At 36.4% G+C, this 26270-nt stretch overlaps 1 protein-coding gene and 1 long non-coding RNA gene across 12 annotated transcripts in view; one reads left to right on the top strand and one right to left on the bottom strand.

Annotated features, from left to right (window-relative positions):
- The window catches only part of LOC127861874 (uncharacterized), a 42053-nt gene extending 37530 nt beyond the window's left edge, over window positions 1–4523 (top strand). For all 11 annotated transcript variants that reach the window (XR_008040344.1, XR_008040342.1, XR_008040341.1 and 8 more), the window contains 2 exons: window positions 790–896; window positions 4438–4523. This is a non-coding gene — a long non-coding RNA (uncharacterized LOC127861874). The remainder of the gene's footprint in view (window positions 1–789; window positions 897–4437) is intronic.
- Window positions 4524–12764: 8241 nt separating this feature from the next.
- Window positions 12765–21640, bottom strand: LOC127861873 (uncharacterized). The gene is made up of 10 exons (XM_052400585.1): window positions 21622–21640; window positions 21160–21279; window positions 19211–19343; window positions 17771–18002; window positions 16973–17182; window positions 16650–16736; window positions 16121–16178; window positions 14251–14338; window positions 13748–13825; window positions 12765–12901 (listed from the first exon to the last, which is right to left on the bottom strand). The coding sequence occupies exons 3-8, from the start codon at window positions 19285–19287 to the stop codon at window positions 14265–14267; spliced, it is 738 nt and encodes a 245-aa protein (XP_052256545.1). The 5' UTR covers window positions 19288–19343; window positions 21160–21279; window positions 21622–21640; the 3' UTR covers window positions 12765–12901; window positions 13748–13825; window positions 14251–14264.
- Between the last annotated feature and the right edge of the window lie 4630 nt (window positions 21641–26270).

Below are 26270 nucleotides of genomic sequence, written 5' to 3'. Positions count from 1 at the left end.
GTATGTGGGGTTATTCCTGGTATATTGGAGTCTGTATGTTGGTTGGTCTGTTGTGGATTTGTCTATCCATTCAAACTTGTAAATATGTGATCAGCATGAAAAGAAGATTTTCAAAACACAATTTTTATTTGCATTGATTTCACATCCAAGAGTAATGGTCTTGATTCCTTGATCCTCGCTCATTAACATTCACAGGGACAGCAGGGGTATTTTATTATTGTTTATGACCAAGTTTGTATTATATTTGTTTTGAAAGTGTGAACTTTTTAATGGATAAATAGATAGATTGAACAAAATTAATTTATTATGCCCTCCTTCGAAGAAGAGGGGGTTAATTGTTTTGCACATGTCGGTCAGACCGTCCATCAAATGGTTTCCGGATGATAACTCAAGAACGCATAGGTACATTAATCATGACTGGCAAATGACCCCTTCAATTATCAGTTCACTAGGTCAAAGGTCAAGGTCACAGTGACTCGAAACGGTAAAATGGTTTGCGGATGATAACTCAAGAAAGTTTAAGCCTAGGATCATGAAACTTCATAGGTACATTGATCATGACTGGTAGAAGACCCCTTTTGATTTCCAGGTCTCTAGGTCAAAGGTCAAGGTCACAGTGACCTGAAGCAGTAAAATGGTTTCCGAATGATATATATATATAATTAGCTATTGATACTTAAGTGAGAGTGATTACATGAGTATTCACACAATGGCTGCCACTACAACTGTACAAAAGAATGACACTCACAGTTCTCACCATAAACCCCAATACTCTTCTCTCCATAACAGGGTGCTGGAAGATGCTTACTGCTATATTGACTGCTTCCGAGCGCTTCCTGGACCTAAAAATTATCTCCCAGCAGCAACCTCCCCAAGGTGTGACGAGAGTCTTCAAGGTAATTGAAAGAGGGTGCAATGTGAAGTATAAATGCATAACGAGCCAAAATGGAAAGCTTAGGTTTGGAATAACTCGTCTCATGGTCAAAGTCACACTTAATACTCAATTTTCACATACCATTATATATGCAAGAAAGCTCATTCAACAACTCGCTACAATCAGGTTATATGCTGAATTTATACTTTCAGGTCAAAGGTCCTAGGCCACTAAGAAATATTTCTTTTAAATCTCACTCAAATGGTGACCATATTGTTTCAATATGCAGAGTTTGGATTTGGCATCACTCACACTTGAAGATAAATATTCATTTGCCACATTATGATTTTGATTCTTCTTAGTAAATCACATATCCCGTAACATTGTTCCAAGAAACAAAACACCAATGCTCACCACAATTAATTAATGCGATTTGCAAAACCAATCAGGTTCAAACAAGATAAAAGGTTTGAACATTCAGTTCTATCCTTTAAATTTGTATCCGCTCATTATTGTCCCCTACCGGTTTCATAGGAGGGGATTTATGATCACATTTGATTCATACTTTGACAAAACAACACTTACCTGACATACCACAATGGGCTCCACCCAAACCATCCCCCATGCCCCACCCCAGAACTCCCCCCTCCCCCCCCCCCCCCCCCCCCCGCCCCCCTAAAAAAAAAAAAGACAACAATTTTTTTTTATTTTTATTTTTTAAATATCATCTATAAAATGACCACACACCCACATTATACCCCCTCTCCATGATGGCTTACGTTATACTGTCAAGCACTCGAATAGTCGAGCGCGCTGTCCTCTGACAGCTCTTGTTGCCTTAAATTTTCATTGTTCTTTGAAATTAAATTAATAATGGCCAATTTTTTCACTGCTCTTTGTTATTATTTGTTTTTGGTTTACAACTTTTTCTGCAATCAATTTAAGGGGGCATGTCAATGGTTTTTCTCTATGCAATGGCAAATATTCAACATTCCACATGTCCGATTTTTATGAAAAATAAATGTACATGTATAAGGAACATTGATGAAATCGTTTAAAAAGATTAGTGAAGGGCCAAAAAAATATTATTACATTATGGTCTTAGTGCTTATGGGGATCGAAATCTTGCCCACAACATTCACAATCTTAATGAATATTTTCTACACAAAACTACTGTTCCATTATTCATTATGGTCAGTGAGCATGCCCATAGCTGGATATGTTAATACTACTACGATTTCCTGCGCCCACAAAAAGTTTCGTGGGGATAACTTTTTTTAGCTTGACTATATATATATATATATATATATATAAAGTGGAGCTATCCTACTCACCCTGGCGTCGGCGTTACCGTGAGCGTTGGAATGTTAAAGTTTGCGTACCACCTCACATATTTCCTATGTCCTTTGACATATTGCTTTTATATTTTGCATACTTCTTTACCAACATGACACCAATCTATAAACAAGAGCAGACAACTGAATCAAGCATTTTGTAAGAATTATGGCCCTTTTTTCACTTAGAATATGAATATTATTGATAAATCTATGTTAAAAATTGCGTACAACCTCATATGTCCTTTGACATATTGCTTTCAAATTTTGCGTACTTCTTTACCAACATGATCCCAATCTATAAACAAGATCAGACAACTGTAATAAGCATTGCGACAGAATTATGGCCCCTTTTTCGGTGGAGCATATAGTTGCCAGTTTGTCTTTCCTTACTTACTTACTTCCTTACTTCTGTCACACTTTTGCTACCGTTTCTCATAGCGCCTTCAATACTTAACCAATCGCTTTCATATTTGGCATGTAGGTACCTTGCATGGACCTCTACCTTTTGATGAGGCTTGAGGTCACTGGGGTCAAGGTCACCGAGGCTAATAATAGACTTCCTTCCGTCACACTTTTGCTACCGTTTCTCATAGCGCCTTCAATACTTTACCGATCTCTTTCATATTTGGCATGTAGGTACCTTGCATGGACCTCTACCTTTTGATGAGGTTTGAGGTCACTGGGTCAAGGTCACCAAGGCTAATAATAGATTTTTTAGGTGTTTATTAACACAAACATTGACAAAGCGCATCATCAAGGAGCATCCATCAGTTTCACTGATATTCTTGTTTGTCTTAGTAACTTTGAATATTTTGTTAAATTTTGTGTTTAGATCCACTTTACTTCTAAAGTATCAAGGCTATTGCTTTCAAACTTCAAATACTTTCTTACTATCATGATGGTACTGTACCTGGCAAGTTGAATTTGACCTTGACTTTTGAATGACCTTGACTCCCCCCCCCCCCCCCCCCCCCCCCCCCCCCCCCTCAATTTTTTCTTTTTTTTCTTTTTTTTGAAATATCATCTATTAAATGACCACACACACACACATTATATCCCCTCTCCATGATGGCTTACGTTATACTGTCAAGCACTTGAATAGTCGAGCGCTCTGTCCTCTGACAGCTCTTGTTAATTAGTAATGTACATATTTACAATATATAAAGCAAGGTCTGTGCTTAAAGAAACATATAAATAAGTTCATATTAACGCATACATTTATTTCAGAGAATAAAATTCCGTTTTAGCTGTCAATATGCCCTTTAACAAATCTTATATGATTCAAGAATCAAATTTTTGAAAATCAAAGTGACATTTCATTCTGGTTCTTGCCAAATTCGCCAATATGAATGTATTCAAGAACTATAATAGTATACAATTTGTTCAGAGAGTCATGAAATAAAGTGAAAATGTGTTGGTTCTGGTAGCGATTTTATTTCACTTGTGAGCATAGACAGTATATATTTTCACTCATTTCTTTGATCATTTGTAAATAAAATCACTATGGTAGGTAAGATTTAATTAATTGTTTAGCCATGGCATGCCTTTTTTGTTTGTTAAAAAAATTCCATTTTTGGTAAACCTTTGATTAAAGTCCATTATTAGAAACTGCCTGAGAAGTTTGGTTCAAATTATGTACCAATATATTTTTTATTACCTTAAATATAGCCTTTTTTCAACTTATTACATTCATTTCAGTGATGGATAACCTTTGAAATGTCCCAGGTAGAGTCTGAAAGTGATGACACATGTTGTAGAATGCTTATAATTCTTTCTACATATCTCTAACACTTCCATGGATCTGTAAACACTTTCAACACAAACACACCACATAAAATACTTTTGACCCTGACATTATAATTTATACCTTCATAGCTCAAGAGTTATGGCCCCTTATTAGACTGACATTTAAGATTTTTTTTCCATTCGGAGCCGTTTCTCAGTAACTATTGCATGTGAGTTAGCTTAAAATAAATATGATTCATTGTACCAATTTTAACCAAAACAAAGCATTGAGATTGAATCATACAATCTTGAATTGATGGTAATATACAGACAATGCACTATTGTTAATGATGTTGGGGGGGGGGGGGGGGGGTCACCAGCAGGCAACTTATGAATTGCTTGCAGTATAATGTGAGCCTTTTTAATTTATTTTTGTACAAAAAATGCAAATAATTTGTTTTTCACCATAACTTAACAGAGTATCCATTGCCTTTTTTTCAGTGTTCCAGACGGCTGGTGATGCATTTCAAGAAAAGCCATCAAAATCTTGCAATGATCTGTATACTTAATAAATGACAAAACAACAACACTGTGTTGTTATTATTATTTAATACATAACTTCCATATTTGCCAAAAAGGTATATGATGGAAGTTCAACGTTGTTATCGATGTGATTTGATTGCCTTGCTTTTTATGTCCCCCACTATAGTAGTGGGGGACATATTGTTTTTGCCCTGTCTGTTGGTTGGTCTATTGGTTGGTCTGTTGGTTGGTTGGTTTGCCCCAACTTTAACATTTTGCAATAACTTTTGCTATATTGAATATAGCAACTTGATATTTGGCATGCATGTGTATCTCATGGAGCTGCACATTTTGAGTAGTGAAGGGTCAAGGTCATCCTTCAAGGTCAAACGTCATATAGGGGGACATTGTGTTTCACAAACCCATCTTGTTATTTCTTTGTCCCCCTCCACCTCCACTATAGGGGGGAGGACATATTGTTTTTGCCCTGTTGGTTGGTTGGTTGGTTGGTTTGTTTGCTCCAACTTTAACAATTTGCCATAACTTTTGCAATATTGAGGATAGCAGCTTCATATTTGGCATGCATGTGTATCTCATGGAGCTGCACATTTTGAGTGGTGAAAGGTCAAGGTCAAATATATAGCTTCAAAGCGGCACAGAAGGGGACGTACTGATAGTGTTTCTGACAAACACATATCTTGTTCTTTCATGAATTTCACACTAAAGTGTTAAGAAATACGACGTTTACATCAAAATGACTCTTTATGAATCATCAAAACTATGTATTTTATGAAACAAGAAATTAAACGAATAAGGCTTTTTGTAAATCTGAATGTTGAAGGAAGTACTGGTGTCAACATTGATCCTCATGAACCTAAAATTATTCCAATCAGATAGTTGTCTAAATGAATTTTGCTCTGTGTAAGACTGGGACTTTAGAAAGGCAATGGAAAAGCGTTTGACCTATTAGGTATTCTTATCGTAAAACAATCGCATTCAATATACGGAGAACTAGACAGAGAACACTTCATTATTTTAACATAATTTGATACCTACAGAATTTTTTTTTGCTTGTAAAATATAAGTACGAGTCTATTATTTCAACTTGAAATGTTGGTGAAAATGTGCTCTGGTCTTAGATTACTTCAAATCAGGGATACATAATAAGATTATTTAATTTATAGTACACTATTGTACGAATATTAAGAAGAGCTGTGGTTTTAAAGTACTCGTACACGCCTGTAGATATAGAGTTTAAGGATGTGTCTGTATGCATACAGTCATTGCTTGGCAGCATGAAGTATCAATGCAAAAATAGCGTCATTAACCGTTTCTGACGAACTTCCTACATACCCAAACGCTTGACACCGTATAGAAAACTAAGTTTTCGTAGCTGATGATACATCCACAAGAAAATTGAAATGCAAATGGTACTACACAGTCAAAAGTATACCAATGGAAAGATCTAGGATCCCAAAAGGTGCCTGGTGCTGCTAAAGAAGTGAGCAGTGTGGAAATTCGGAACAGACGATGACATTTTCTGATTATGTGTTATATCAAGGGTATTTGTAAGTAAAATGTATTTAATTACAGGTGTAAGCACATGTGCTTCGTGAGTGTTGTTATCGATACTTGACAAAATTAATTAAAGTTTGGAGGATATTCATCATTTCAATGTTGCTGCATTAAAGGGACAGGAGCGATGAACCAAAAAAAGGAGCTGGGTGAAGCTACCTCCTATTTTGCTCTACGTTTTCCCTAAGTATTCCAAGTTTGTTTGAGCCTATACATTGTGAAATGTGTTTTGTTATTATGAAACCGGTTAACGTCGAATAGACGCGATTTATATGGGTAATGATTTTAGATAGAAACGAATTGAGCAAATTACAAAATTACAAGGCCCGGTCAGACCGACTTACGAATATGCAACGGAGAAAAAACGCACAAAAATGCAGATTTTGATTATCCGGTGATTAAATTACCTGCTTTGCCGCTCAAGATTCTCGAAAACGGTGTGTGAAGCGTAGGAAACACACAATGACCGCACAAGTACCGGTGCTATAACGGGAAAAAACGAACGTTTAACGGAAATGTACCTGATAATTAACGGTCGGCTAACGGATATGACTGTGCGAGTAAAGGACTTCTACCGGATAAAACGGCAGTGAAATGCATTAGTACCGGACAAAACGTTCGCCCAACGTGAGAGAAACGGATAAGTACCGAACACCAACGTACAACGTACAACGATGAAAAAGTAGGGCACATCCTCAGAATCATGTGGCAAAACTTCAGGTTCTGGCAGGTTAAGGTCTCCGTTCTCAGCTGCTGCCTTCAGGTCGGAATCGTTCCACAACTGTGCATCGGATGCAGCAACACGGCCTCCAATGTCAGCCCAGACGAACTTGTACTCAGAATCCTACAGGGCTAGCAGGACAACGGTTAAGTACTTCTTGTAATTAAAATACGTAGACCCGGATCTTGGTGGACATTTGCAGGCAATATGTTCGCCATCAATAGCACCAAGAGTATGGGGGATATTCCAGCTGTCCCTGAAGCCGTCCGCGATTCGCGCGCAATCGGCAGCTGTTGTTGGCAACGGCATCACCTCGTCAGCATACTCATCTATGACTGCTCTACAGACCTGACGCGTAAAAGATAACAGTATAATAAGCTCGCGTGGATTATAAGTGTATGACACATGTAGTAGATAATCCATGACTTTTAGCGAGTGGATGATAAAGTAAAAATATACTACTTCATAAAATGTTCTTATAACTGTGTGCATTTCAAGATATGCGCACAAGACAGTACTAATTACAATATACAATTTAGAAGGTTAGTGTTGTAATGCGCGCACTCATCTATTTGCCTTTTATCCTATACCAATAACTTAACACAATGCAATTCATATAAACTGATGCTAGACGTAGACATTAAAATATATAAAAATATTAAAATGGCTAACAGAAGCCTTTTTTAAATTTATTTTAACACTATAGTAAATTAAGCGGTACTTATTTTTAGCACGAGAAGAGAAATAGTGTTGTGGGGTACCCTCCAGCCGAATCGCATATCACGGTACTTTGAACCAGACACAAGATGCCGCAGCGCAATTGATAGCTTCATCCCTGGTTCAATTGGAAGTCTGTAGTTGTTGCGCTGTTTCGTTATCCTTTGGCTCACTCGTGCGAGAATCTCATCAAACATCTCGGTTGGCACTCTCATGAAGTTGACAGATGCGAAATGGATCTCTTGAACAATGCTATACAAACTACCGGTACATGTACCGCTTGTAATTGGTATATCACGTGTGTTATGTATCTTGAACACGGGTATACAAACTACTGGTGCACGTGGCGCTTCTCATTAATACCACGCAGGCGACATGGATCTCTTGAGCATTCGTGTGTCAACTAACGGTACACGTGACGCTTGCCATTAATATCACGCAGGCGACATGGATCTCTTGAGCATTCGTGTGTCAACTAACGGTACACGTGACGCTTGCCATGAACATCACGCAGGCGACATGGATCACTCGATAATGCGTATGTCAACTACCCCTACACATGAAGATTGCCATTAATATCACGCAGGCGACATGGATCTCATTAACATGCGTATGTCAACTAACGGTACACGTGACGCTTTATATTTATATCACGTATGTGACATGGATGTCTTGAACAAGGGTACGCCAACTAAAGGTATACGTGACGCTTGATATTACTATCACACAGGCGACATGGATCTCTTGAACAAGGTAACACCAACTACCGGTACACGTGACGCTTGGTATATCGCGTATGTGATATGGATTTCTTGAACAAAGGTACGCCAACTAAAGGTACACGTGGCGCTTGATATTTCTATCACACAGGCGACACCGATCTCTTGAACAAGGCTATATATGTACCGCTTGTAATTGATATAACACGTGTGTTATGTATCTTGAACACGGGTATACACACTACTGGTACACGTGGCGCTTGTCATTAATATCACGCAGGCGACATGGATCTCTTGGTCATGCGTCTGTCAACTAACGGTACACGTGACGCTTGCCATTAATATCACGCATGCGACATGGATCTCTTGAGCATGCGTATGTCAACTAACGGTACACGTGACGCTTGCCATGAACATCACGCAGGCGACATGGATCTCTTGTGCATGCGTATGTCAACTATCGGTACACTTGACGCTTGTCATGAACATCACGCAGGCGACATGGATCTCTTGAGCATGCGTATGTCAACTAACGGTACACGTGACGCTTGCCATGAACATCACTCAGGCGACATGGATCTCTTGGGCATGCGTATGTCAACCGCCGTTACAAGTGACGCTCGTCATTAATATCAAAGTACTAGTACATGTACCGCTTGTAATTGATATCACACGTGCGTTATGTATCTTGAACATGGGTATACAAACTACTGGTACACGTGGCGCTTGTTATGTAACGCATGCGACATGGATCTCTTGAATATGCGTATATAAACTACCGATACACGTGACGCCTGAATGATTTCACGCATGCGACATTGTTCACTTGAACATGACTATGCCAACTAAGGTACAATTGTCTCTTGTAATAGATATTACTTGAACATGGGTATGCGAACTATCGATGTACGTGCCGCTTGTACTTGATATGGCACATGAATTTATGTAACATTTGTATGAAACTACCGGTAAATGTACCGCTTGTAATCGTGTCACCAGTTATAACAATGTTTAACCGTATAGTAAATCTCATTGTCATTTTTAAAACCTAGATATGCCCGATACACCAGTCACTCGTGTCAACCTGTTCACTTGAAGGAAAGTTGTAATTTGTATTGATATGGCTCCTTTGAGGTAAGAATAATAACACATTGTATGCATAATAGTTATATTGATCAAAAAGTGAAACAACATGATACCACCATACATCACATTACAAAAACTGTATACAAATACGAATAATTATTTGCAGTCAGGCCACAGGGCCATAATACATAGTTTAATTTCATAATTATATAAAATAACCTGAATAGTTAAAGAAAACAAAGTCATATGATGCAACACGCATGCACTTTCGTAGAACAAATGCTGCTATACATTATACCACCAAAACAAGGATTACCTTATAATTAACTACCTATAACATGTAAGCATGCAAAATAGTAACATACTTATAAAGTAACCTAAGAATCAGTATTTTTTATCAGATATAAATAAACAATGCAATACAAGCATGCAGAATTAAAATGACAGCTAATTTGCATGATAATTACGTAGTTGTTATATATTAGCATGCACATACACACATTTTGCAATCAAAAATATGTGCTTGTCATTTTCATCGGCCATTAACATATTGAACAAACCAAAGTTTCCATTTCATTCAAACACTGCGGAATAAACAAATCATATCTGTGTTATATAATGGGCACTGCATAAACACAGGGTACTCATCTTCTACATTATAAACATGTCGCATAAGACAAAATTTACAGTATCTATGATCACGTATATAACATACAACAAGAATATCAGTGAAACTGATGGATGCTCCCCGATGATGCGCTATGTCAATCTATGTGTTAATAACCACCTTAAAAAATTCTATTATTAGCCTCGGTGACATTGACCCCAGTGACCTCAAACCTCATCAAAAGGAAGAGGTCATGCAAGGTACCTACATGCCAAATATGAAAGAGATCGTTAAAGTATTGAATGTGCTATGAGAAACTGTGACAAAAGTGTGACGGAAAAATCTATTATTAGCCTTGGTGACCTTGACCCCAGTGACCTCATCAAAAGGTTAAGGTCCATGCAAGGTACCTACATGCCAAATATGAAAGAGATCGGTAAAGAATTGAAGGTGCTATGGGAAACTAGTGAGGAAGGACAAACTGGAAACTATATGCTCCAGCGAAATTGTATTTCGGGAGCATAACAATTAGGAAAAATATGAAAAATAACGAATTTCAAGAATAAATGCTACAACAGAATCAGGAACACTGATAATAAAATGGCTTTTGTAAGGTGCATGAAGACAGCGAAATGAATACTGCAAATCATACAAGTCACAGAACATATCATTGACAATTTTTCATAAATGATTCAACTATAAAGGTGCCATGATGACACTATATCGCTCATCTGACTGTTGTTCTTGTCTATAAAGTTGAACTCTCTTCCTGGCCATTTAAGAGGTGTTCACTATGAGCAAATAAGGACAAATTTGCCTGTGAGTTGGGTATAGCATATTAGTATTTTGAAATTTACGGAGGAGGTCAACCAGACGATGTTTTATGCCAATATATAAGCTTTCCTTTTGGTTGCCATTGCAACCAGATTTATGCATGGAATGCATTTCATTTAACAACTTTGAAAGAGGTTCATGCAAGAAAACTCGTGCCATGTTTCATTAAGATTGGCACAGAGGTTAGATGTTGTTTAAGTAAAAAATGTTGACCCATGACGGACCAAGACCATTCACAATAGCTCACCCTGAGCACTTTATGCTCAGTTGAGATATAAACACAAAACAATTATTGCATAATAATACATAGTATGTGTTTACTCGCTCAGTCTTTAAATAGAAAAAAGCATCAAAAGATGCAATAGTAAGTATTTAAAGTTCAGATGAACTTAAAATTATAGATCATTTAAGTATCACATTAAACTAACCCAGCTAAAGCAATTCTTATCTTTTTTCATATGATAATTTTTTCTTCTTATTCCATTCAGTTATTTAAAAAGAATTGTAGGTAAAAGCAAAAGTGTGACTGTGACATCTGACGGGCCGACCTTTTAATGCACTGTATAAAGCTGTTAAATTGTTCACATATTTCAGAATTTACAGATTCAAAGCCTTGAAGTCTGCTAGCTGTAAAAGCACTAGAACATTTGTGGGAGTAGCCATGGAAAATGTCATGAAAAAAACGTACATTTTTATAGTATCCACTTTCTCTGTTTAGGCAATATTCTTGTAAATTACATGCAAAGTCATAAAACACGTCTTGTGGAGGGGTTTCTAAATAGCTATAGAGTGATAATGCGGGATCTTTTCTTCCTTCTGCCCCAGTCATGTGGAAACCATAGCAATGTCCATGGTCTGCACAGAACCAAAGAAATAATGTTGATGTTCCTCGAGCAGAAGTTTCAACTTTAGAATAAAGCTTTTGACATTTTTCAAATTCTAAAGTCGTATCGTCATGGTCTATATTTCTTTTAACACAGCTATCATTGTCAATGGAAAACTTTCTTACACTTCTTAACTTTAACCCAGATTCATTAAAATAATAGGCCCTTCCAAACTTTTCAGGATTGTATGTGCCCAGTTGAGGTACAGGTGGTTCTGGTTCAGTAACTTGCAATGACATTGATTCATTAATTAGATATTGCAAAAATAATCTAATGTCATCAGGCAATATTTCATTGTTGCTTATTAAAGACTCGCAAATTAAATCTCTTAGTTCAGGTGCAAACGAACGAGTTTCATTAACAATACTTTTAAATCGATCATTTTCAATATTGGGGCTATTTAATAATAGTTGAATTTTGTAACAATATGCAGGGGGTACAAGGCTTGTAATGGACGCTGTTGTGGCTAGCATTTTTAAAACATTTGAATATGCAACTCGTTCATTATCACTCATTTGATAAAATCTTTCGAAGGAACCCAAAACTTCAGAGGGCAGTGCTTGTTTTAACAACTCGATACGGTCCAATAAATCCCTCTCTGGAATAATTTCATTCTCTTTAATTTCATTCAGTTCTTTCCGAGCAATGTAATCTAAAGAAGTTCGAAGGTTAATCATTTCTTGTTTGTCAATTCCATTCAAATTTTCAAAAAAACATCTATCCATTCTACGATGCAGCGTATTATTAATGCCCAAAGCATGGTTTGTTTCTGTAATTTCCTCATAATTTGAATTCCGAAATCCAACCCCTACTTTTGTACCATCACAGCACAATCTCTAAGGACCATAACCACATACACCACAGGGTATATGGAAATCTATTTTCATGTTTGAAGCCGAACTGAACCAAAAATTAAAAAAAACTGTTTGATCCATAAACCTAGCCTTATTGTGGCGAGTTTTATACATCTCATTTTTAAACTGGCAGTAAGAGGAAAAAGTGCAACTAGAATTCATAACCATAGATACAAATTCCCACCCTATTTCATCTCCTGCTGCTGTATCCCTACTTAATACATGTAAACAATCTAAGTCCCCTTCATCCCAAAGAATTCTGCATGGCTTACTAATTGAATTAAAGCATTCACGTATATGAATGTCACATTTTACAGGTGCAAAATTTGTGTAAATATTTAATGTCCTTTGTCTTTCGTGTATGGTCAGTCCATTTTCACTGTAATTATCGTCATCTTCTCGCTTGAGCCAACCGCTTCCACAGGGACCGGTATTGTCTGGAATATCTGGAAATAATACAGGTCCTTTTAGGCAGCCATCTGAACATCGAACAAGGTTAGAATCATTCACGTTTTATGATATTTTTCCTTAACTCATTATTGTCTTTAAGTCTGGGAGAATGTTTACTTCTACACTTAAAATTCCAAAGTCCAGATTCCTCATTGAAGTTATTGTATGCAGCAGTACTTAATGTAACCGAAACAGGCATTTCATCATCAATATTGTCATCAAATAACTGCTGTTCTTCATCATCATTGTTATCAATATTTGTATGAATTAAATCTTCCCACATGTGAGTATATGATTTAAATAAGTTTAAGTGCCTACAAACCTTCGAATTTAGTAAAGTATTTATATTTCTCTTATAACCAACCAGACAGGCCAAAAACAATATATTCCGATCATTTGATCTTGGGGCATACAAATAGAAAATGGTCAGCCTGAGGATTCTAAAATCGCATCTAAGTAATATTTGTGAAAAACTCATGGAAATTGAAACAAAACAAAAACATGTACCACATTGGTTCATACTTTAGAACATCTTTACATTATAATGAATTCAATACAGGCCCAGGACTGGTCCTGAAAAGCTTGCACATGGAAGACTTACATACACCAAAACCCCGCTTAACAGGTTATTGGTGATAATCAATTATACCTGAATTGTAAGAATACCAGCTATTTAGACTAATTTTATAAGGTTCTTTGTGTCGTCTTTAAAGCTTGGTTTTACTGTATTTGTAGAACATCTAAATGACCATACATGAAAGGATGAATGTGTGTTTTAAAGGATCTTCTTGAACAAGTTTTGTTTATCTGACAAGAAAGAATACTTTCTGTCATTGATTTACCTGTTTGTTCTTCTTTTTCGTCATGGTAGGTTTCTCCCTTTTAACCTTACCAGTCTTGACTTCCATCTTCTTGCGTTTCTGAAAAGTTATTATGCTATCAGTCCATATTACCAGTACAAATGCTACAAATTACTACCGGTTATATAATTTGAAAAGCGTATACCTTTGAAGATGATTTGAAATAATGTGAATACATCCCTTTCATTAAATTCATTCTTTTTAATGAAAACATAAAATTTGTTTATAGCATTGTGCCATGCTATCAGCTCAATTGGCATGCTACAAATATAGTGTCATATAAACAGGGCAATCATTGTCTTTCATGCTTGAACCAATGACTATATTATGATACATACAAATAGGACACAGATGAATCAAACACACATTCTGCTGATTTATATTAAAATCAAAGTAATGAAAATACCTATGAAAGAAATATTTATGTAAATTGTCAAGATGGAAAGTGTTAAAAAGTATGGAGCATATCGTCATAAAATTAGTACCAAGCATAAGCCATTCAACTTGTATGCAGGCAGGAAAACAGCCACATCTTCAGTAATGTCAAGGTAAACAAATCCACTGCAGCATGACCTTTAATGCATGACGAAAAAACAGGATCATTAATGGAATTTAATGCAGTGTCTGTGAATGCACAATCATGTAAAATTAATATTCATTCAGGCTAAAAATTGCCATCCAGTAAAAAAGGGAAACTGTCTGAACTATATTTTTGTTGTCCCGGACAATATTGGACGATCACTAATTCCAATGACCGTCAATATAAAACTAACAAAACGATTAAACCTATTTGACATGAAACTAACAAGAGAGTTACTGCAGTAATAGCATTCATGCAGCAAGTTTTAATATAAAACAAGAGCACCGCATAACGGGTGCCATGCTCGGCTGCAAAAGCTTGTCAGAGTGACCTTGATCTTTGACCTAGTGACCCAAAATGGGTGTGGTGTGTAGAACTCATCAAGGTGCATACATATGAAGTTTCAAAGTTGAAGGTGGAAGCACTTTGATTTTAGAGCCAATGATAAGGTTTTAGCACGACGCCGGTGGACGACGAGCAGGCTATGACAATACCTCTGGTTTTCTCCGAAAACAGCCTCGCTAATAAATATTGTTGGGGTGTCTAAAAATAAAGCAACAATGAGTGCCTTATGTTGGCATATGTTTATGTTGTATGTAATTCCATTAAGAAAGGTGATTTTTATGAAACTACTTAAGAATGCATGACATTTATGTATATATAGGTAAACAACAGCTGTCACCATAGGATGACTTATGCCCCCTATAAACGCTTGATAGAAGTTATGAGCTTTTTTCGAAACTTAAACACAGATTTCGAAACCTAAACGCAGACCCTAAGTTCAAGGTCAAGGTCACAGGGGTCAAAATTTGTGTGCGCATGGAAAGGCTTTGTCAATATACACATGCATGCCAAATATGAAGTTGCTATCTGAAGCGACATAGAAGTTATGAGCATTTTTCGAAACCTAAACGTAAAGTGTGACAGACAGACTATATGCCCTCCTTCGGCGGCATAAAAAGATGTGCCAGAAATTAATGACTTCAAGGATATAATACATGTAAATGTTAACAAATAGATTTTTTCAACGAAAGCAAAAACAACAAAACAAAATGCACCAAACAAGCTTCCTATTCCTTGATAACATGTATAAATCTGCATTTATTTACTGTGCTTTCCCTATCGGTATTTTATGGCTATTTATTTCACACAGATTTCACTACCAGTAACATGATGATGAATAAAAACAAGAGCACCGCATAGCAGGTGCCAACGCTCGGCTGCAGGTGCAGTTTCTTTTTTTTAAGAGTTCAGTGATCTTGACCTTTGACCTATTGACACAAAAAAGGGTGTGGCATGTATAACTCATCAAGGTGCAGCTACATATAAAGTTTCAAAGTTATAGGATGAAGCACATTAAACATTGTGGCATTTCTTTGTTAACTGAAACAATTAACACATGCATGTACATGCAAACAAAAATTTCAACAATAACAAATGCACCAATCAAGCTTTATATACCTTGTGTGGCATTTCTTTGCCAACTGAAACAATTTACACATGCATGTACAGGCATGGCATAAGTGCAAAACCTCATCCACCAAAGTTGACTATTTTGAAAAATAACAACAATTATATAATAATATGCAGAAGACAACAGAAAGGAAAGATGTCCTCAAAATAATAACACTAATATGGTCTTTTACTTATATTTTACTTTCAAAATAGGTTTGGTTGTGGGTTTTTTTTCAACAAAAAAAACTTGTTTTAAGAATTAGTAGGACATTTCCACAATGAAACAGTGAGGGTTATCTGAAATTAACGGTATTTTTTACCTTCTTTCCATATCTTTTGACATTTCTTTGACAGCCTCTTAGCTCTGGCTGTGACAACCTGAGAATGAATTGTGTGTGTGAAAATATGGAAAACAAAATTATATAAACTAACTAGTTTATTTTTTATACAATTACAGAATGTTATGTTCTGATATAACTGAATGGTTATGACATCAACTCTGTGGTCTGGCTTTCACACAAAGACATCTGTTGAACTTTTCATGTTTACCACTTAATGACAAACAATGCCTTAGATGATTAAAGGCATTGCTTTAAAAGTATAGGACCTGCAGTCCAACTATTGCCTTACAGCTACCAATAATGAAGGGCATTATGGTGCTGATCAGGGGCAAAAAGGCGAGGCTAAAAAGAGACATGACAGGGTGCCCAGCTTTACGGCTCTAGACATAACATTAATTTATAGGCTGTAACAAGCCATATGAGCAATCAATACTGGATTGCAATCACTTTATAAATGTTCATTAAGAATGATGAAATATCTGTATGATTAAATGCATAGAAAAGTTACCGTTATTTTATGTGTCTGAGGCTTAATGTCCCTGGGAACTGGTACTTCACTTGCATCCACCTTGTCTTGAATCTCTGGTTGATCTCCCTATAATTTATTTAACCATAATACAGGTATTATACTTTTTTTAAACGGCTTATTTTAATCAAAAATATAAACATTACAGCAAAATCAAATTGTTATGAATATTTGTAGGTGGAAGCGCTTTGATTTTAGAGTCAATGTTAAGGTTTTAGCCTGACGCAGAATTGCAGTTTTGTGCATAAATCACATTTGCTTATGGCTCATAAATGCAGTCCACTTTGTTGTAGCACTAAACTCACAGTCTGCACAATATCCGAAAAGAGTGCTATGGTGCTGTCATGCTCCTGAACCGGTACTTCCGTGGCTGAGAGAGCTGGCCATTCTGTAGGATCTTGAACAGCAGCCTCCACACACAGCTGGTTTGGCAGGTCATCCTGTATGGATGCTAAACACCTCCTAGCCCCTTCAGCACTCAGATGTAGTCCATCATGGGACAAGAACAGGGACTTCTTAAAATAAAATTTTGATTATAGATAGTTACCGTACTAATTTGTTTTAAACATAACTAAGATATTAAAGCAGCAAATTAAATGAACTGGTTTCCCTCAACGAATGAAAAAATATTTTAGTTTCAATCAATTAGAGTGTACAACTCTGAACTGACCAAAATGATCATCCTGACGAAACTTATGCAAGAACTTCTAAAAAAATGATAATACATGTTTATTTTTTAATTTCATTAACTTCCATATTACAGCACAGACAGATATCTTTAATTATGGGGCTTTACGTCTAGAGCTGAAACCAACAAAACGTGCAAGTGTACCACCACAAAGTAATACATCTATTTTAAAATTCATGATATTTCATGTAAAAGTTATTAAGAAACCAGTAATTGCAACAAAACTGCTCAATGAGTCAATTTTCACCAATTAAGGGGGCATATCTCTTGAGCAAAGAAGGATGTCTGAACAGAATTTGGGATTGGTCCACCGCAGTATAATGATGCATATATTTATTTTAAGTTTCATGATGATGAAATTCCATGCAACAGTTGCTGAGAAACTTCCTATTTCACTCTAGATCTTGCCCTATACCTGTTTAGTTGCTCCATAGTCCATGTATCTCACAGAAGGCACATGGTGACTCAGTTCCCACAGCATGCTGTTTGCGCTCCTTATCCACTGGCAGTAGTTCCTCAACTGTGCCCCTGAGAGTGGCCATCGGGGAAACATTCTCACATCAAAATCACGTGGAAGAATCACGCAAAGCACCACGTGTATTTCAGTGCACACACTGAATACAACATCAAGGATCTCAGTCACACAACTAAAAATAACAAGCAAATTCATTGAATTGATATACCCTGCCAATATGCTTCTGGACACAAAAGTGTTATATTTGACACTAAAGAAGCATTTTTTAAGAAACAAAGAGCCATAACTCTGCTATTAACAGATGGTGTACGATGCCATTTGGCCTGCATCATCCTCTTATCCATATATATACTCATACCAAGTTTCAATGAAATCCGCCAAAGCACTTCCAAGATATGGCTACGGACACAAAAGTGCTGGACGGACAGATGGAAAGACAGACGGACAGACAACCCCAAAACAATATCCCTCCTCCTATGGCAAGGGATAATAAGGTAATGGTATTAGTTGCTCATTGTATTATCTTCCCATCACAAACAATTATTAAATAGAGATGTGTTCGTCAGAAACACAATGCCCCATATTGCGCCGCTTTGTTTTTTTTTTTTTTACCTTTGACCTTGAAGGATGACCTTGAACTTCCACCACTCAAAATGTGCAGCTTCATGAGATACACGTGCACACCAAATATCAAGTTGCTATCTTCAATATTGAAAAATTTATGGCCAATGTTAAAGTTTTCAGACGGACAGACGCCATATATTTGACATTTGACCTTGAAGGATGACCTTTCACCAATTAAAAATGTTCAGCTCCATGAGGTACACACGCATGCCAAATATCAAGTTTCTATCTTTAATAATGCAAAAGTTATGGCCAACGTTGAAGTTTTTTTTCCCGACGGACGGACAGACTGACACACATACTGACTGACGGACAGTTCAACTTCTATGTGCAACCCTACCGGGGGCATAAAAAGTTACAAACAACTACAAAAATATTTGAGAAACTAACTTATTTTATTTCATTAAAATGCCAATCCAAAAAAATCTAATAAGAAAATGATACTAAGTTGATCAAGCTCATTTTTATTCATGCTGCTAAGCTGTTCAGTGGCGGATCCAGGGTTTCTAGTTAGGGGGTTGGTGTGGACATTCAATAATACAGGCCAATGTAAAAGCATAATGGTGTAGTGGATGTGGTGTCCGCCTAGTGATAGGGAGTTAGGAGGTTCTCATTATCTTCTCCATAAACACCAAGTTCTGGTTCTTCCCAGGAACAGACTCGAGTGTCTCAATAAGCATAGTGCGTTCCCTGCAATAAAGCTAAGGTAAATAGGTTAAATAAAAACTAAAACTGAAAAATTACTGTTCAACATACCGGTAGAAATCGCTATCCTTGCAGCAAACATCGTTAGAGCCAAGATGCAGGTACAATATGTCGTAACAACCTGACATCAGCTCTTGATGCAGCAGCTTTCTAAAGCCCTTCCGGTCAGACACATACTTTGCACCTGCATAGTAAAATAAGATCTTCCATTTGGAATTGGTTTTCATTTGCAATAATTTTTCTTGAGTTGTCATTTGTTATTGAATATTATGAAAAATAGTCATCATTGCTATGTTCGAGACAAGCAAGCTTATCTTTGTTAATATTTATCTCACTTGTTCTATGTTGCGTCAAATTTCTGGATTTGCAATCTTTTTCCCCATTGTGGTTACAGCAGAAAGGGTATTTTGCTTGATTCCATAATACATGTTTTATCAGTGTAATAATATACATGACGTGTACATGTAAATACCATGAAACTGTTAGGGTAAAATATCTTTTTGGGTATTGAAGCAATATTCAGTGGAGTTTTAAGCATTTCTTTAAAAACAAGAGATGCGTTTGTTGGAAACACAATGCCCCCTATTGCACCGCTTTGAAGCAATGTACATGTATTCAAACTTTGACCTTGAAGGATGACCTTGACCTTTCACCACTCAAAAATGTGCAGCTCCAGGAGATACACATGCATGCCAAATATCTAGTTGCTATCTTCAATATTGCAAATTTTGACCTTTGACCTTGAAGGATGACCTTGACCTTTCATCACTCAAAATGTGCAGCTCCATGAGATATACATGCATGCCAAATATCAAGTTGCTATCTTCAATATTTAAAAAGTTATGGCCAATGTTAAAATTTTCAGACTGACGGAATATTTGACATTTGACCTTGAAGAATGACCTTGATTTTCACCTTTTACCACTCAAAATATTCAGCTCCAAGAGATACACATGCATAAAAAAAAATCAAGTTGCTATCTTCAATATTTAAAAAGTTATGGCCAATGTTAAAGTTTTTGGACGGACGGAATATTTGACATTTGACCTTGAAGAATGACCTTGACCTTCACCTTTCATCACTCAAAATGTTCAGCTCTAGGAGATACCCATGCATGCCAAATATCAAGTTGCTATCATCAATAGTGAACAAGTTATGGCCAATGTTAAAGTTTTCGGATGGACGGACAGACGCCATATATTAGACATTTGACCTTCACCTTTCACCACTCAAAATGTTCAGCCTCAGGAGATACACATACATGCCAAATATCAAATTGCTATCGTCAATAGTGAAAAAGTTATGACCAATGTTAGTTTTCGGACGGATGGACAGATGCCATATATTAGACCTTTGACCTTAAAGGATGACCTTGACCTTCACCTTTCACCACTCAAAATGTGCAGCTCAATGAGATGCACATGCATGCCAAATATAACGGTGCTATGTTAAATATTGAAAAAGTTATGACCATTAAAGTGTTCGGACGGACGGACAGACTGACAGTTCAACTGCTATATGCCACCCTACCGGGGGCATAAAAACAATTATTTGGTACACAAAGCTTCAAGTAAATATTAAAATTAGCAACCTTTTTTCCAAAGGCAGCAACAAACACTGCAGGGCTAGATTGAACTTTACCGGTACGCAGTTGTTTACAACCATCGACAAAGCGGGGGTTTGGGGGCGGTAGCCCCCGATACTAAAGAAATATATAGGATAAAAGGATAATAAGGTGTTGCGTAAGTTGTTATGTGTTAGGTGTTAAGGGTTAGGGTACGCTGTTTGATGTTAAGTGTTGCGTACCGGTAAAGTTCAATCGTCCCCACTGCAATATAAGACAGTAGCTAAAATAATTATGCCAACGCAAAAATCATCAAAAGATTATGGCGGCAATTTATATCGACTATTTAAGACAGTAAAAGGGGTAATATAAAGCAGCATGCCACAGAAACATGTTGGGTCTCACACTCAACTATAAACAGTTAAAAATTATTCACCAGATACGGGCAGAAAGTCAATCCTTGCATTTGGAGGACATGCAGACTTCAAACGATGGACATTGGAATCCCCGGCAATAAGAACACGAACATCGCTGCTGCACCAGACATGTTCTTCACCTGAAACAGAATAAACGGCTCTAGGAGAAGTGCCCCCCTGGAGAACTGCCCCCCCCAAAGATTTTTCACTGGGCGGAGAACTGCCCCCTCACTGTTTTTTTATAGGGCGGAGAACTGCCCCCCTGCTGATTAATACGGGGCGGAGAACTGCCCCCCTGTCAGAATTGATGACCCGGAGAAGTGCCCCCTAATTAAAGAAATTTCGCGGCTATATATAAAACGAGTATTATAATGACAATAACGCCAGTAACTTTCTTGCTATTATGTCTGGAAATTGAGTGAAATTTCAAAAGTAATACAAAGTTGTACAAGTATTAAAGTTATAAAACGGCAAAAAAATACCTGCCTCGGCATGGACGTCGCCATCTTGATAATCACGTGATTTTCGTCTATGTTAACAAAGAAAAACAAATCACTTTTTGCTAATAAAAAGTTTTCGCGGCTGAATTATTTGATATTTTCCCCGTAATTAAAACAAACAATTAGCATGCAATTTAATCCATCCGTATGCAAGCTGAAAACAATAATTTATTTGTTTGTTTTTGCCAATTACGGATTTGGACGGTTCAATATAATAAACCCGTATGCGGCTTTATTCAAAGCTAACAAGTTCTTAACAATTAAGGTCGGTCCGGTCTACCAATTAAAAGATCGCGGTGCTTATTGTTAACGGTAACAAGTTCTCTGCCTGCCTAATTAGCTGCTAATTAAAGCAACTGTTACCGATTTTGTTTGTTTGGCATGTCGACATGATCTGCTCAAAATGCTAACTGTTGCAGATTGTATGTATGTATGAATGTATGTTTTGAACGTTTATGTAAGCATGTATATATTTTTTAATGTATGTCTGAATGTATGTATGTATGATTGTAACTGTGAATGCATGTATGCATGTAATGTGTGTATTTATGTATGTTATTTTGTATTTCACATGAATTAACTAAACAACATAAATAAATTGATTATTAATTCGACTTCACTTTACTTTTTTCTTCAAGTCAGCTAAATTATTGCCTTTGCTTTGCCTATTAATTTACTTTTTTATACGTTTAGTTACGTTTTTTTTTCCATGGGTCAATACTATCTTTATAATGTAAATTAATTCCGATGTAACTTTTCCTCCATAAGTACTGAGTTGCACGTCTATATTTAGTTGCGACACATGGCCAGTATTAACATGCACGCGTTTCCTGTGTGGATCTCGACTATGTTTCGCGCTCTTATTAAAACACGACTTTTACATGGCATTCATGTATAGTGAGTGGTGAAGATGCGTACCAAGGGCCTTAAACAGTATTATCACATGCCTCTAGACAATTTGTGTTATTCAGTTCGATAAATGGCAATATACTTGTACTGAAATTAACTTGTTACCGGATATAATGTGTACCGCGATAACGTAAAATTACCCGTAAGTATTGTTTTCACTACGTAACTAATATGACACAGGGGGGGGGGGGGGGGGGGCAGTTTTCCGCCCCTACAGATTTGATGGGGGGGGGGGGGCAGATATCCGCCTACTAAATTCTGACAGGGGGGGCAGTTCTCCGCCCCTACCGATTTGATGGGGGGGCACCTCTCCGCCACTTTTAAAATAAGGGGGCAGTTCTCCGGATTCCAGAATAAACAAAAGGCTTCCCGAATCAAATCAAAATTTATTTATTGTCGGTATGAGAATAACAAAGGACATCGTTCCACGAACCCTGGGGAAGTTTAAAAACTCAAAATACAACACGACAACAAACAAACGCCCGAATTCAAATACAATCCGAACCTGGATTTTCCAAACAAGTTTAACAACGTTCAGTTTTTAAATAGGTAACGTCGCGAAATCAAATTACAGATTCTAAACGGTCCTCGGATGTTTCGCCCCCAAGACGTTTCCGCCCTGGTCGTTTCGCCCCCATATTAGGTGCGAAACGACCAGGGACTAGGTGTTGAGTAGTTTAATTGGTGACCATTATATAATCATCAAAGAAAGTACCCTGAATCAATAATGTAAGTATATTAGTGGAACACTAGGTGTTGAGTAGTTTAATTGGTGACCATTATAATCAATAATGTAAGTATATCACGCATTAATCCGACAAAGGGTAGGTGATAAAAGCAATTAGCCACCATAAGTATATATATTAATGTAAAATGAATGCAGTCAAAAATTCAGACCAGTGCATAGATCTAGTGTCGGACCTATAAAAACAGGATTTTTTAATAGTGATTTTTTTTATAACATTCAACATTTTGTCGTATAAAGTGTAACATTATAGTGTTTGAAACTGTGATAGTTTAATAGTTGTGAACGTGAGTAGTGTGCAACATGGATTTTCCATGCATAAGATGCAGGACTGAAGTACGTCCTCGGCAACACGCGGTCAAATGTGATTCATGCTCGGGTTGGCAGCATCGAAGGTGCCAAACAGGTGAGTCTTAATTAGCTGTTTTATTAAAATACAGAAAGCCACTGTTCACCAGTTCACTTAGGTCGTCGCTCTTTTACATCATTTTTCACTATGCGCATTAGTACCCAGTTTTACAAACACCAGTGTTGTATTAACTTTGGCCATGCATGTTTGTAAATTGTGTTATTTTATGTATTAGTATATTGTACATGTCATGGACGAGACAATAAACCTTGCGACTCTCTGTTAAAGTCGTAAGACATAATTAAACATCTTAATTGCGATAAGTTCCATTGATTAACTTGACAGCTTACGCACAAAGTGGTGCTTGGGCAACAATCAATTACTGACACCCGCCTTCGATTGTCAATAAATAAACAAATCAGTTTTCTTTTAAAGTGCTCCCTAAATGGATATTTGATTAACAGTATGAACAGGTGTTATAAACATGCCATTCAATGCGGACAGCTTATCTTAACATTGCCACAAATCCGATGTTGTTGCGTAATGTTATTTTAACTATCAGATAAAGATCGTCGTGTATTCGCTTCACAGTAAAAATGATTTTAAAAAATGTCGTTTTTTAGGTCATTATTATTATTATTTATTTATAATGAATTGATAAATCAACTTGTTCTTCTATGTTCTTGATTTACTAATAAAACGATACACATTTACTTATTATAAAAAAGTAATTATATAAACCATCGATATATTTTATGTAATTAATTAAATAACATGGCTATAGTTTAAGTAGTTTTGTATGTAGTTGACAAAAAGACAGTAATTCATCAGTACTTAATCAATATAATATCTTAAATTGTAATACGAAAACATTGAAGAATTATTTACTTATACAAACATTAAATAACATGGCAGTAGTTTTGTATGTACTTTTTCGTATTAATTTATAATAGTGAAAAGTCTATGTAGAGCTCTATTTTCGCGTTCTGCTAGTGTTTGGGCTGATATACCTAAGTATTTAAAGGATGTCACTATTTCAAATAATTCTCCGTAAAGGTAGAAGTTGTAATTTGTATGGCGATTACTTTTTTCTTAGATCGAGACCTTTGTTTTAGATGTATTTATTTTAATAGACGCTATGCAGTAATTAAACAATAATTCCATTGTTTCACTGTTCGCTGTCGAACTCACCTACCTGCGTGCCTGCGGAAAACTACTGAAATATCGAATGTGTTCAAATAGACCCTACGGACATTTCTTCGTGTTGTCATGTTTATGAACTTCATAAACTATATAAATAAAGAATGCTTTCATTGTCGTTTTATGTAAATAAACTACTAAAAAATGTTAATTAAGTGACACAAGTTGCATTAAAATGTCAGAAAAAAAACATGAAATATATATTAAAACATGTAATTATAACATAAATAATACTTGAAAAATATGCATTTTTAATTCATATTGTCACATTAATTCAGATGCTGTTTAAAGTCTTGTTTTCTTTTCAAGGCAGACACAGGAGCAGAAAACATTAATGTTACTTAAAAACATATAACATTAAAATTTTAAGTTAGCTGTAGAGTAATACAAGCCTATTTTTTTTTAAGAAATACTTTTGAAGCTTTATTGTGTTAATATGAAATTTTATCTTCATGTAGAGAACAAAACTATATCTCTCAGTGACTAACACAATCAAATTGGTCATAGTGACTGCTCATTGTGTTTCGAAGTTACATGATTACATGTTCTTGTACTGACTCTACGGACTTTTCTTTGTGTTGCATATACGCGGTTGTGTTTATGTAGTTCATAAAATTTATAAATAAAGAATGCTTTCATTGTCGTTTCATGTAACTAAACTACTGAAATATCGTATGTGTTCATCATGTTGTCTTACACTGTTATTCTACGTTATTGTATGTCAAATGAATAAATAGGTCAGAAAAAAATATCTGTTTTTAGTTTTTTGTTACTACTCTAGAGTCCAGACTATAAGTTTAGTCATTGACGTGATAAATATCCTCTTATTAAAATTATATAATGGTCATCAATTAAACTACTCAACAACTATTGTTTCCGCTAGTATGGGGGCGAAACGACCAGGTGCGAAACGACCAGGGCGGAAACGTCTTGGGGGCGAAATAACTAGGGTGCGAAAAGACTTGGGCGCGAAACGTCTGTAAATCTTTCAAACGATTAAATGTCACGCAACGCGGTTCTCTTAAACTGCAACGTAGTCTCTGGTCAACAACAGCTGTTTTATAGTATGTAAGCTTTGGTCAGTATAAAATACTGACGAGAATAACATTCTCTGGACTCTCTAAAAACCCTTGTTAAACAAGTTCAAAACAGAAAGGGAGATCACCACCACTTACTATAGCCTATCCTCTCCCCTGATTCAAGATCAGTGTTCTGATTGGCCAAAATGATTTGGGCGACCGTGGACCAACAGGCCTCTGTATGTGTGCACATTTACCGTTTTCGATTTGATAAAATGATATACGAGTGATACAGCTGTATAAGGGAGATAAATCATGATTTATCTTTTGGTGCATTTTTCTCCCCTGGATAACCATTTTAATTTAATTATTAAAATTCTAAAAAATCAACACGTTAACACCTATCTGT

The sequence above is a fragment of the Dreissena polymorpha genome, chromosome 16 (assembly GCF_020536995.1).
Source record: "Dreissena polymorpha isolate Duluth1 chromosome 16, UMN_Dpol_1.0, whole genome shotgun sequence".
In the NCBI taxonomy this organism is placed as follows: domain Eukaryota; kingdom Metazoa; phylum Mollusca; class Bivalvia; order Myida; family Dreissenidae; genus Dreissena; species Dreissena polymorpha.
The sequence above is the reverse complement of the archived record's forward strand: the minus strand, read 5'-3'. Positions and strand labels throughout refer to the sequence as shown.

Coding starts and splice junctions, on each gene's coding strand:
- LOC127861873 (XM_052400585.1), bottom strand. CDS start 19,287: ATGTCAGGTTGTTACGACATATTGTACCTGCATCTTGGCTCTAACGAT. Junction 18,003..19,210: donor AAGGATAGCGATTTCTACCG/GTATGTTGAACA, acceptor TGTTATTTTTAG/TTGTGTGACTGAGATCCTTG. Junction 16,737..16,972: donor TTTCGGATATTGTGCAGACT/GTGAGTTTAGTG, acceptor AATAAATTATAG/GGAGATCAACCAGAGATTCA.